This window comes from Empidonax traillii, unplaced genomic scaffold (assembly GCF_003031625.1).
Source record: "Empidonax traillii isolate 1590-97213 ecotype Southwest subspecies unplaced genomic scaffold, ASM303162v1 scaffold65:size4453928, whole genome shotgun sequence".
In the NCBI taxonomy this organism is placed as follows: domain Eukaryota; kingdom Metazoa; phylum Chordata; class Aves; order Passeriformes; family Tyrannidae; genus Empidonax; species Empidonax traillii.
Window position 1 is genome coordinate 4,376,376 of NW_020955258.1, and position 12,560 is coordinate 4,388,935.

Below are 12,560 nucleotides of genomic sequence, written 5' to 3' on the forward strand. Positions count from 1 at the left end.
CTCTGACTTTTCTCTTTGTGGGAGGAGTCTCCATTTGGTCTTTACTAAGTGCTAGCTGCTAGAGATTAACACAAGATGCATGAACTGTGAAATGCGTGCAAACTGACCCATCTTGAGAGAACAGTACGCAAACATGTCAGTCTTGGGGGAGGAAGTTCTGGCTCTTGGTTTATTTTCTTTTAGTTCGTATATTGCTCCAAAGACTCAAAATTCAAACTCTGGAGCAATACGTAGACCGAAGAAGTACCAACCAAAAGCCAAAATTTGTCATCTTTAACGCCTTTTATCTCCTTCACTGCTGATTTCTTTTGCTTAAGATGTCCAGTAACAAGCTGGCCTCTCTTGCTCTCTGTTGCTGGCAAATGTGGAGAAAGCGCATAGGCTCTGTTCCTCACCTCTGGATAACATTGAACCCCTTTGTTTTGCAGAAGCATTTCCACCAACGTTTCTTACCAGACCTGAATCTATCACTACTTTTGTGGGCAAAAGTGCCAAGTTCCTGTGTACTGTTTCGGGCACTCCAGTCATCGACGTCACCTGGCAGAAAGATGGCACGACCATTTCACCTTCAGACCACCATAAAATCTCCAAAATGGAAAATAAATATGTTTTAGAAATTTCCCTTCTCACCACCAGTGACAGAGGGGTTTACACATGCAAAGCCTCCAACAAGTTTGGGGCTGATATTTGCCAGGCTGAAATGGTCATTATAGACAAGCCCCACTTCATTGAAGTTTTGCAGTCAGTGCAGTCAGCAGTTAATAAAAAAATACGTCTTGAATGTCAGGTAGATGAAGACAGAAAAGTAACTGTAGGGTGGACAAAGGATGGAAATAAAATCCCTCCAGGCAAAGATTATAAGATTGACTTTGAAGACAAAATAGCTTCACTTGAGATTCCTCTGGCTAAACTCAAGGATTCAGGCCACTATGTGTGCACTGCCTCAAATGAGGCAGGAAGCAGCTCCTCTTCTGCCAACGTCACAGTCAGAGGTAAGACAGTTCTATGCTACCTTTACCTTTCCTCTTCTTGGGTTCCCCATTTCTTCTTTTTCAGGCAAAAGACTTCTTTGGCCTGAAATTACACCAAATTCTTCTCAGACCTGCTACACTGTCCATTCCCCTCTAACTCTTTTCCCTTGCTGCCTTCCAGTGCACCCTGTGTTACTTCAATAGTTTTTTTGCCAGAGAAATCCAAGAATTGCTCCTGCATACAGGGGAGAGATGAACAAAGAGGCCAAGCAAAACCACAGGAGCTGCAGTTCAGTGAAGATTATGCTGGTCTTTTTTGAAGTCATATTTTGTTCTTGTTCAATGAACCAGTCTTTCAGAACCTTGTATTTTAGCCTTCTTTTCTTTTTCCCTTTCCTTTTTCCCTTTCCTTACCCTTTCCTTTTCCATTTTCTTCCCCTTTTTACCATCTCTTCCTCTCTCTTCCCTTTTCCCATTTTTAGAACCACCGTCCTTTGTGAAGAAAGTCGATCCATCTTATTTACTGACCCCAGGTGACTCTGCACGCCTTCAATGCAAAATCAAAGGGTCTCCTGAAATCCAGGTTACTTGGTTCAAGAACAATAAGGAAATCCATGAAAGCAACACACACAGGATGTCCTTTGTCAATTCTGTGGCTGTGTTAGATATTTTGGAGATGAAAGTTGATGACAGTGGGACCTACTCATGTGAAGTTGTAAATGAGGTTGGAAGTGACAGCTGCACCACTGAAGTGGTTGTCAAAGGTCTGTCCTTCCTGTTGCTGCCAGACACTTTCTTGAGAAAAACCTTCCCTTTCTTTTTTTTTTTTTTTTTTTTGGCATGAATGACTAATTCTTTCTTGCTGCTTTTATAGAGCCTCCGTCTTTCATCCGAACACTCGAACCTGCAGAGGTAGTGAAGGGAACAAACACCGTTCTTCAGTGTGAGGTTGCTGGCACTGGACCATTTGAGATTAGCTGGTACAAAGACAAGAAACAGATTCGCAGTAGTAAAAAATACAGGTTGACCTCTCAGAAAGCTGTTATTTCTCTGGAGGTGTCCGCATTTAATAGTGCAGATGTCGGTGAATACGAGTGTGTGATAGCTAATGAAGTCGGGAAGTGCATGTGCAGTGCCACATACATCTTGAAAGGTCAGTGGGAGAGAGAAAACTCCACTTGCTGATGGGATTGGTGAAAACCTCTTATTTCTTAAAAGGTCTTTTCTTTGGATTTGGGAGTGGCTGGGGAGAGTGGGGAGAGAGAGTATCTTCTCTTAAATTCTTTGTTTATCTTAACTCTTATCTGGCATCAAACCTGTGAAGTTGAAGGACATTGAGATTAAAGGGCCATGCATTAGCTCCCAGCTGGAGAATGCTGCTCTTCTATTTGTCTGCTCTTCTGTTGAATTGCTACATGTATTGCACATACGGTCTTATAAAACTGTCTTGAAGTAGCAGATTTCATGGGATGATGTAGTAGCAAATGAGTATTTTTTCTTCTCTCTCTTCTTTGAACTAGAACCACCATCTTTTGTTAAGAAAATTGAAAATGTGACAGCTCTGGCTGGAGATAGTATTACGTTACAGGCCGTGGTGAAAGGGTCAGAACCTATTTCTGTGATGTGGATGAAGGGCAAAGACATTATTAAAGATGATAACAATGTGAGAGTGACGTTTGATCATGGTCTAGCAACTCTGCAAATTACTGGTGTCCAGCTGAGCTCTGGTGGCAAATACACCTGCGTCGCTGAGAATGATGCAGGAAGTCAGTCCTGCTTTGGTGAACTAGCAGTGAAAGGTTAGTGGAGAAGGGCTGCGATCCCCACAGTCTCCCACCTGAGAGAAAGAGCAATTTCCTTTTGTCCTTAACACCAGTTGTTTAATTCTGTTGTAGAACCTGCCAAAATAATTGAAAAAGCTGAAGTGGTCCAGGTTACAGCAGGGGAACCAGCTATTTTGGAGTACACTGTCACAGGCACTCCAGAGCTAAAAACCAAATGGTTCAAAGATGGAAGGCCACTACCTGCCAGCAAAAAATATAGGATCAGCTTCAAAAATAACATTGCCCAGCTCAAGTTTTACGCCACTGAAATGCAGGACAGTGGCGAATACACCTTTGAGATATCCAATGATGTGGGCATCAGCTCTTGTACTACCAGCTTCACTGTGCTAGGTTGGTACTGACCCTTTCCAAAGAGCTCTGTTGCTCTGCCCTGCACCCAACAGAACCAGAAGCAGAAGACCATGCCTATTTTGCTTATCTGTTTGTTTCTGTAATTTTTTTCACTCTCAACAGATCGCACTCTCCCTCCCTTCTTTACTAAACCACTGAAGAATATTGACAGCATCATTAACACCTCGTGCCACCTAGACTGCAAAATTTCAGGTTCTCTTCCAATGACCGTCTCTTGGTTCAAGCAGGACACCGAGATCACTACAAGTACCAAGTACACAGTACATTTTGCAGAAGGCTCAGCATCTTTGGAAATCAAACACCTAGATGCAAGTGATGCTGGTGTCTACATTTGCAGAGCCACAAACTCTGCTGGTAGCAAAGAGAGCAGTAGTACTCTGTTTATAAAAGGTTTGGCAATTTGTTTTGTATTTCTTGGAATTTTGCTTTTCATGTGATAATACTTTTCTTTCCCGAAATGAAGGCCATGTGTCTTACTCTTGACAATTTTTTTCCTTTCAATGCAATCTAGAGCCACCCAGCTTCATTGTAGAACCAGAGTCTCAAGATGTACTGCCTGCGTCAACTGTACATTTCAAAGGCACATTTAAAGGCACAACACCACTGACAGTGAAATGGTTTAAAGGTGATACTGAGCTTGTGACAGGAGGAGCCTGCTACATTATGACAGAAGCATTAGCAAGTTACTTGGAGCTTTATGCAGTCAAACCAGCAGACTCTGGAAAATACACCTGCAAAGTCTCCAATGTAGCTGGTTCAGTAACATGCAGTGCAAACTTATTTGTAAAAGGTTTGCATTCTTACTCTCTTTTAAAATTCTAACTGCTGGATTGACCCAGTGGCACTCTTTCTTACCTTCTTTGTCCTGAACGTTCTTCTTAAATTCACAGAACCTGCTGCCTTCAAGGAGAAACTAGAGCCGACCCATCTGGTAAAGAAAGGTGGATATGTTGAGTTGACCTGTGAAGTCACTGGTACTCCTGAGATTAAAATCGCATGGTTCAAGGATGATAGAGAGCTAAAAGAGAGTGAAAAATACAGGATGTCTTTTGCAAAATCTTTGGCAATACTCTATGTTTCAGAAGTTGATACTGAAGACAGTGGGGAATACATTTGTGAGGCCAAAAATGATGCTGGAAAAGATATTTGCAGTAGTGTTGTTACAGTCAAAGGTGTGTGTGACATCCAGCTGCACAGTTTGTGTCTTTTTTAAATTCAGTACAGTGTTAGAGGCTTCTGAAGTATGACTAATACAATTGCACTCTCTTTTTGCACTGTAGAATCACCTTATTTTAGCAAGGAGTTTCAATCCATGGAAGTCTTGAAGGATTCTGATGTGGTTTTGGAGTGTGAGGTGCTTGGCACACCTCCCTTTGAAGTGTTTTGGGTGAAAGATGATAAACCCGTGCGGAGCAGTAAGAAGCACAGAATAAGCATTGAAAAATCTTTGATTAGTCTCCACGTTTTCAGGTTTGATGCTTCTGATGTTGGCGAGTATCAGTGTAGAGTAACAAATGATGTTGGGAGCTGCCTCTGCAGTTCAGAGGTCACACTGAAAGGTTAGTTCAAGGTGTAGAACACCACTAGCATGCTTTTAGCCCAATGTGGTATCTATGCCACAGTTATGCACCAAACCCATACTTACATAGCCACTTTCTTTCTGCCAGAGCCTCCACAGTTTTTGAAGAGGATAGAAAACATTAGTTCCCTTCGAGGGGGCACAGTTGTCTTTCAGGCTGCTATTAAAGGCTCCTTACCCATCACTGTGTCCTGGTTGAAAGACAATGATGAAGTAATTGAAGACAGCAATATCAAAATGACCTTTGTGAACAATGTTGCCACTCTTCTGGTGAGATCTATTGAGCTGAAACATGATGGGAAATATTTCTGTCAGGCTAAAAATGAGGCAGGAATTCAGAGGTGTTCTGCTCTGCTGACTGTCAAAGGTTGGTCTTACCCTAAGGGCTTGCAGTGATCTCAGATGCTTCCCTTGTGATTTTTACAGATGCCCTTAACATGCTATCTCCTTGTTTAAAACAGAACCTGCTACAATTGTGGACAAGGCCGTGTCAATAGATGTGACTGAGGGAGACCCAGCAACTTTACAGTGTAAATTTTCGGGAACAAAACCTATTACAGCCAAATGGTTCAAAGATGGCAAGGAACTGACATTAGGCCCAAAATATAAGATCAGTATTACAGATACTGTCTCAGTCCTAAAGGTGCTTCATGCAGAAAAGAAGGATAGTGGAGAATACATTTTTGAGGTTCACAATGATGTTGGGAGCAGTAGCTGTTCTGCCAGCATTAACGTCCTAGGTGTGTATGGGCTTCCTCTTACCATTGGTTTTTGATTCAAAATCTTTTCTCCTGAGCTGATAAGTGCCACAATCAAGGTTGAATTTTGTACTTTGTCTTTTTACTCTTTCTTGGATAGATCTCATTATACCACCTAAGTTCACAAAAAAACTCAAGAAGATGGACAGCATTAAGGGGTCTTTTGTCCACCTGGAGTGCATAGTGTCTGGTTCACATCCTATAAGTATCCAGTGGTACAAGGATGGCCAAGAAATAACAGCAAGTGAAAAGCACAAATATTCTTTCCATGATAATACTGCATTTCTGGAAATAAATAAGCTGGAAGGCACAGACACTGGCTCTTACACCTGTGAAGCAACAAATAAAGCAGGAAGCAACCAATGCAGCGGGTTCTTAACAGTCAAAGGTTTGAGTTTCTTCTTTGTCTTATGTTAGGTCTCTCATTCATAATTTTGGATTTCCCTGTCTCAGAGTAATCCCCTTTCTTCTTTTTTGCGTGTTATAGAACCACCATATTTTGTGGAAAAACCCCAGTCTCAAGAGGTTGTGCCCAATGCCAGGGTTCAGTTCAAAGCACTGGTGAAAGGGTCTACTCCTCTGCAGATAAAGTGGTTTAAAGACAGCCAGGAGCTCCTGTCTGGAGCCAATCGATCTGTCTGGAAGGATGACACATCTAGTGTACTGGAGCTCTTCTCAGCTAGAACATCTGATTCTGGGAACTACACTTGTCAGATAAGCAATGATGTGGGGACTGCAACTTGCAAAGCAACTCTGTTTGTAAAAGGTGTGCAGCCCAATCTCCTGATTTTTTTGGTTCTAATTTTTCTGTGCAATTTTGGTGGGAGGGGGAGGAAACCTTTTTATTTCTTTGAACTCTATAGTTTATTCCCACCTTAAATATTAAAAGCCTCAACTCTCTGTCCACCTTCTAGAACCCCCAAGATTTATTCAGATGCCAACTTCTGTAGTAGCTTTGCGTGAAGGACAGTCCACCACTTTTGAGTGCCAGGTAGTAGGCACACCAGAGATCCACATTACATGGTACCTGGATGGGAATGAAGTGACTGACCAGGCTAAGTACGGCATCTCCTTCATAGATGGATTAGCCACTTTGAAAGTCACTCAGGCCAGAGTGGCAGACAGTGGGATTTATGTTTGCGAAGCCCACAATGATGCAGGTAGTGAGAGCTGCAGTGTTGAGCTGAAAGTAAAAGGTTGGTTTTGAACATCTTGTCATCTATGTCACATATCTGGGATGAGGAAGTAGGAAATACTTCTTCTCCCCTTGAAACTGTTCAGGTTACTATTTACTAAAGGTTACTATCGTTCTTCTTTATAGAGCCTCCAACCTTTGTTCGAGAATTGAGTCCCACCAAGGTAGTGAAGGGCTCAGAGGCCACACTAGAGTGTGAGGTGACTGGTACTCCTCCATTTGAAGTGAAGTGGCTGAAGAACAATAAGGAGATGTTCAGCAGCAAGAAATATGCCATCTCCACCAGAGAATCAGTATTTACTCTTAATGTGACTAACTGTGATGTCTCAGATGTTGGTGAATATCAGTGTATTATATCAAATGAAGGTGGGAGCTGTTCTTGCAGCACAAGGCTCAGCTTGAAAGGTCAGTCCTCTAGGAAGCACACCTCAAACATTATATCCCCTACCTAAACTGTAATGACTAGGATTACTTTATATGATCTCTCTTTCCCCTCTTCGCTTTCCATGACTTCTCTTCCAAACAAAACTCACACAACAGAACCACCGTCCTTCGTCAAGAAGCTGGAGAATGTCACTAGCATTTTGAAAGGTGATGCGTTCTTTCAGTGCATCGTAGCAGGTGCTCAACCCTTATCTGTGTCGTGGATAAAAGATGAGAAAATACTAGAAGATGATGAGCATCACCATATTACCTTTGAGAACAACGTGGCCACACTGAAGCTTGCTAATGTTGACCTCAGCCATAGAGGAAGATACACCTGTCAGGCAAAGAATGAATCTGGCTTGGAGAAGTGTTTTGCTTTGCTTTTTGTACAAGGTGTGTGCAAGGTGTGACCTTGATGAGTATTTGAAAGTCAGTCCCCTATCTACATAGCTAACTGTCATTTTTATACTCTTTATACCTCAGAGCCTGCACAGATCATAGAAAAGGCTAAATCACTTAAAGTCACTGAAAGAGACCCCGTGACTTTGGAGTGTACTGTGGCTGGGACACCAGAGCTCCGAATAAGATGGTACAAAGATGGTAAACAGCTCCTGCCCAGTAGATACTACACAATGACCTTTGAAAATAATGTGGCCAGTTTCAGGATTGAACCTGTATCAAAGGAGGACAGTGGTACATACAGTTTTAAGGTTGAAAATGACTTTGGAAGTAGCACCTGTGAAGCTGTTCTGACTGTGCTAGGTTTGTATTGACATACGGGAAATTTGCCAATCCAGTGAGGGAATGGAAAAAAAAAATCATTTCTGTGAAAGATAAGCAAGAAGTTAACCAGTGTGTTTTTGCATTTTTTTTTTTTTTGTTGGGCAGATCAATCAATTCCTCCTGTATTTATCAAAAAGCTAACCAAAAAGGATACTGTTCTGGGATCTTCTATCCAAATGGAGTGCAAAGTCTCTGGGTCACTCCCCATTACTGCAAAATGGTTTAAGGATGGAAAAGAGATAACTGACAGTGCAAAATATAGAAGTCTGTGCCATGAGAACACTATGTCACTTGAGATTGCTAATCTAGAGCTGGCAGACAGTGCAAATTACACGTGCAGTGTCTCTAATGTTGCTGGAAACGATTCTTGCAGTGCTGTCCTGACTGTGAAAGGTTTGAAACTCTTTTACTACTTCTTATTTGTGATAGATGCTGAAAAAATACCTTAAATCTTGTCCTAACATAACACTCTTATACATCTTAATGTTAATACTAAAAACTTGGTCTCCATTCTTGCCTCACTAACTTTCTTCATTCTTAGACCTTTTTGATGTAACTGAATATTTCTTTTTCTTAAAAACTCCAGAGCCACCAAGCTTCTTAGTAAAACCCGAAAGCCAACAAGCCATCCCAGATTCCACAGTGGAGTTTAAGGCCTCACTAAAAGGAACACCACCCTTTACAGTAAAGTGGTTCAAAGAAGATTTAGAACTTGTATCTGGTCCAACTTGTTTCATTGGAATTGAAGGTTCAACTGGGTTCTTAACCCTCTATTCAGTGGATACTTCTAGGAGTGGGCACTACACTTGCCATGTTTCAAATGACGTTGGCAGTGACTCTTGCACTACAACATTGGTGGTAACAGGTGTGCACTCTTTCTTGTTGTATTGCAGTCTTTTTGTGTCTTTCTTCTCTTTCCTTTTTACCAAACCCACCCTGACGATCTTTGATACACTGCCAAGTGAATTCCCTATCTTGTGCTTGTAACCCATAGTTGTTTGGCTCTTTTTCCCCATATTTTTTTTCCAGTATTACTTCAGACCTTCCTGACCCCCCTTTTTTGGTTTTTTAGAACCACCCAAGTTTGCTAAGAAGCTAGAGGCGGCAAAAGTAGTCAAGCAGGGTGACTCAGCCCGGCTTGAGTGCAAAGTAAGTGGATCTCCAGAGATGAAAGTAGTGTGGTTCAGAAATGACCATGAAATCGTTGCCAGTGAAAAATTCCGGATGTCTTTCATTGACTCTGTGGCTGTGCTTGAAATGAATCATCTCAGTACTGATGAGAGCGGTGACTACATCTGTGAAGCTCACAACCCTGCCGGCAAGGCCAGCTGTAGCACCAAAGTCACAGTGAAAGGTTAGCTGTTCTCTTGTTCTCTGACTGCATCCTATTTTTCCCCTGGTGGTTGTACCCCTTGGTAATCCACAGGAAGATGGGTTTAATTTCTTATTTCAGGAGTACCCTTTTCTTCATGTCATGTTTGTTTCTTGATGCCCCTCATCTTCTTTTCCAGTGCCTGAACTAGAATGATGTTTTTTATGCAGAAGAGTTCTAAACTAGTTGTTCCCCAGTTCTACATTTTTAAATATCCAAGACAGATCATAGTGGGGATTGCTGCATAAAGGAGCTGAAATATGAAGAAAAAGAACAGACATAAACTGACTAGTGTCAGTTTTACACCATGTGTGGGAGATTACTACCAGATAAATGAGACTGTACCCTCTCTGCCAAGGGTCACCCTTCTGTTTACCTTTTGTATAGAGGAGCTGAGGGCTCTGAATGTTCACCTGTGGGCAAGTTAATTTCATAATGTGCCCAGAAAATGAGGGAAGCCCTTGCCCATTCTGAAGATATTCTTAGCATTGTTTAGAAACTGGTATAAGTAAACTGTTTGCCTAATAGCTCTAGACTCCTTTCTAAAAATGTTCCTTTCTTCCCTTGTTAGAACCTCCTGTCTTTAGCAGGAAACCCTCTCCAGTAGACATTGTCAGAGGATCTGAGGTTAGCCTGGAATGTGAGATTTCAGGAACACCTCCATTTGATGTTGCCTGGTACAAAGACAGGAGACAAATCCGCAGTAGTAAGAAATACAAGGTTACAGCCAAAAACTACCAGACAAGCGTTCGCATTCTTAATGTTGAAGCTGCAGATGTTGGTGAATATCAGTGCAAAGCACAGAACGATGTAGGAAGTGACACTTGCTTTTGCCCTGTGAAGCTGAAAGGTAAAGTACTGGTACATGTACCTTCTACAGTGCTCCCAAGGGTGCTGCATTGCTCTTCTTTAAGTAAACACTGTGAGTATTTACTGTAACTGCATATTTCTTCTTCAGAACCACCAAAATTCTTGACTAAAATAAACAGCATGACTGTTGTGGTTGGTGAACCAGTAGAGTTACAAGCAAGAGTGGAGGGCTCCCAGCCAATTTCTGTGCAGTGGCTTAAAGACAAAGAGGAAATTATTAGAGAAAGTGAAAACACGAAGATCACATTTATGGAAAATATTGCAACTTTACAATTTGTGCGCACGCAAACAAGCAGTGCTGGAAAATACACCTGTCAGATCAGAAATGACGCTGGAAGTCGCGAGTGTATGGCTACCTTAACTATTCTAGGTTAGTAAAAAGCACAAATTCTTGAAAGTTTCATTTTAAAGCTAGCAACTTGGCTATTTAGTGTCAGCTTATGCCCTGAGTGTACTTTGCTTATGCCCCTGAGTTCAGAACAATCGAAACAGAGAATCATTCTCTCCCCAAACAAGCAGCAGTCAGGTTCTGTATTTCCAGTTGTTCAGGGATAGGGGTAAAAGGAACAGTTCATGCCTGCTTGGAGAGGAACAGGCAGTTGCATTTTTCTCCTAGGAGGTTAAAATATTTGTACTTCATTTTTTAGAGCACCTGAAATTTCCAGTTTGAGGTAGAACAAAGGATGGTAAAAACCAGCTGAAAAAATTCCATTCTAACAAATTGAAATTTCTTTAGTATCAAATGTGTAAACTCCATCTTATAGTGCTATAATGCTTAAAGCTGCTACTAATCAAATCCTGTTTTCACCATATACATTACCCATCTCTCCTTACAGAGCCTGCAGTCATTGTAGAGAAAGCAGAGCCAATGAGAGTAACTGTAGGAGATGCCTGTACTTTGGAGTGCAAAGTGGCAGGCACACCACAGCTTTCCACTGGGTGGTTCAAGGACGGCAAAGAGCTGACCAGCAGCCAAAAATACAAAATTACTTTCCTCAATAACGTATCTACACTTAAAATTATGGATGCAGAAAAGGAAGATGGTGGACTGTACACTTTTGCAGTGCAAAACGATGTGGGGAAAAGCAGTTGCACAGCATCGGTTGATGTTTTAGGTTGGTTGGGTATCTTGTCTATCTTTTACAAAAGCTTTTGATTGGTTATGTTTTCTGTCCTTTCTTCCATTCCTTTCCTCATTTTCTCTCTAACCTTGGATTTATTATGTTTTCTTATGCAGATCGAATCATTCCTCCTTCTTTCACAAGAAAACTAAAGGACACCCCATGTGTTCTGGGTTCATCAGCACTGCTGGAATGTAAAGTGTCAGGTTCACCTCCTATATCTGTTGCCTGGTTCCAAAATGGACTTAAGTTAGTCAATGGAGAAAAACATCAAATCTCCTTTTCAGATAACCTATGTATTTTAGAAGTTAATTCACTGAGCAACTCAGATACTGGAACTTACACCTGCAAAGCTACCAACGTAGCTGGTTCAGATGAATGCAGTGCTGTATTGACCGTACAAGGTCAGTATATGATGGCCAGGAAGCTCTCTGAGCTCTTCTTTTCTCTTTCTCTCTTGAAATTGCCTGCAGTCTCTTGTAAATATTCTTGGGGAAAATTATTGACTGAAAAATAAAGATTTTGCTCTTTGTCTTCAATAGTGTGTGGAAATGCCAGAGTTATGCTGCAGCAACCTGTCTTACCTCTCTTTTTCTCTTGTGTCTTTAGAGCCACCTTCTTTTGAGAGGACACCAGAGCCTCTGGATGTATTGCCAGGCACAAGCATCACTTTCACATGTGTTGTCAGAGGAACCCCTCCTTTTAAGGTCATCTGGTTTAGAGGGGCCAATGAGCTTGTGCCAGGGGACAAATGCAGTATTTACTTGGAGGAGTCTGTTGTGGAGCTTGAGTTATTTGATGTAACTCCTCCCCAGAGTGGAGAGTATACTTGTCTTGTGACTAATGATGCTGGCAGGGCAAATTGTACAACACACCTTACAGTAAAAGGTTTGTAAAGATAGATCTCTCTCTTTACCTTAAAATATTGTTCCCTTCTCTCCATTTGCATGTTGTGTTCAACATTTGTGACTTCTTACCTTTCATTAGAGCCAGCTGTCTTTGTGAAGAAACTGAGTGATCAGTATGTGGAACCTGGCAAGCCCATCATCCTGGAGGGCACTTACACAGGCAGCCTGCCCATCTCTGTGACATGGAAGAAGAATGGCCACACCATCACACAATCTCAGAAGTGTAGCATCACCACCACAGAGAAATCCTGCATCCTGGAAATACTTGACAGCACCAAAGAAGATTCAGGAGAATACACTTGCCAGGTTGAAAATGAGGCAGGAAGAGATGTTTGCGAGGCTGTAGTCTCTACCCTAGGTGTGTGCTCCCTTTGCTTCTTTT

General features: G+C 41.8%; 1 protein-coding gene across 1 annotated transcript in view; it reads left to right on the forward strand.

The window, feature by feature from the left end:
* Positions 1-12,560, forward strand: part of LOC114055692 (titin-like) — a gene marked incomplete at its 3' end in the record, with an annotated part of 131,673 nt that overhangs the window by 54,678 nt on the left and 64,435 nt on the right. Inside the window, exons 42-67 of the mRNA XM_027880087.1 lie at positions 429-992; positions 1,454-1,735; positions 1,846-2,124; positions 2,492-2,770; positions 2,867-3,146; positions 3,261-3,556; positions 3,678-3,956; positions 4,057-4,338; positions 4,447-4,725; positions 4,834-5,112; positions 5,207-5,485; positions 5,604-5,897; positions 5,991-6,269; positions 6,418-6,699; positions 6,825-7,103; positions 7,239-7,517; positions 7,608-7,886; positions 8,013-8,300; positions 8,494-8,772; positions 8,980-9,261; positions 9,851-10,129; positions 10,238-10,519; positions 10,986-11,264; positions 11,387-11,674; positions 11,880-12,158; positions 12,258-12,536. Coding sequence (XP_027735888.1) covers positions 429-992; positions 1,454-1,735; positions 1,846-2,124; positions 2,492-2,770; positions 2,867-3,146; positions 3,261-3,556; positions 3,678-3,956; positions 4,057-4,338; positions 4,447-4,725; positions 4,834-5,112; positions 5,207-5,485; positions 5,604-5,897; positions 5,991-6,269; positions 6,418-6,699; positions 6,825-7,103; positions 7,239-7,517; positions 7,608-7,886; positions 8,013-8,300; positions 8,494-8,772; positions 8,980-9,261; positions 9,851-10,129; positions 10,238-10,519; positions 10,986-11,264; positions 11,387-11,674; positions 11,880-12,158; positions 12,258-12,536 — 7,605 coding nt within the window. The remainder of the gene's footprint in view (positions 1-428; positions 993-1,453; positions 1,736-1,845; positions 2,125-2,491; positions 2,771-2,866; positions 3,147-3,260; positions 3,557-3,677; positions 3,957-4,056; positions 4,339-4,446; positions 4,726-4,833; positions 5,113-5,206; positions 5,486-5,603; positions 5,898-5,990; positions 6,270-6,417; positions 6,700-6,824; positions 7,104-7,238; positions 7,518-7,607; positions 7,887-8,012; positions 8,301-8,493; positions 8,773-8,979; positions 9,262-9,850; positions 10,130-10,237; positions 10,520-10,985; positions 11,265-11,386; positions 11,675-11,879; positions 12,159-12,257; positions 12,537-12,560) is intronic.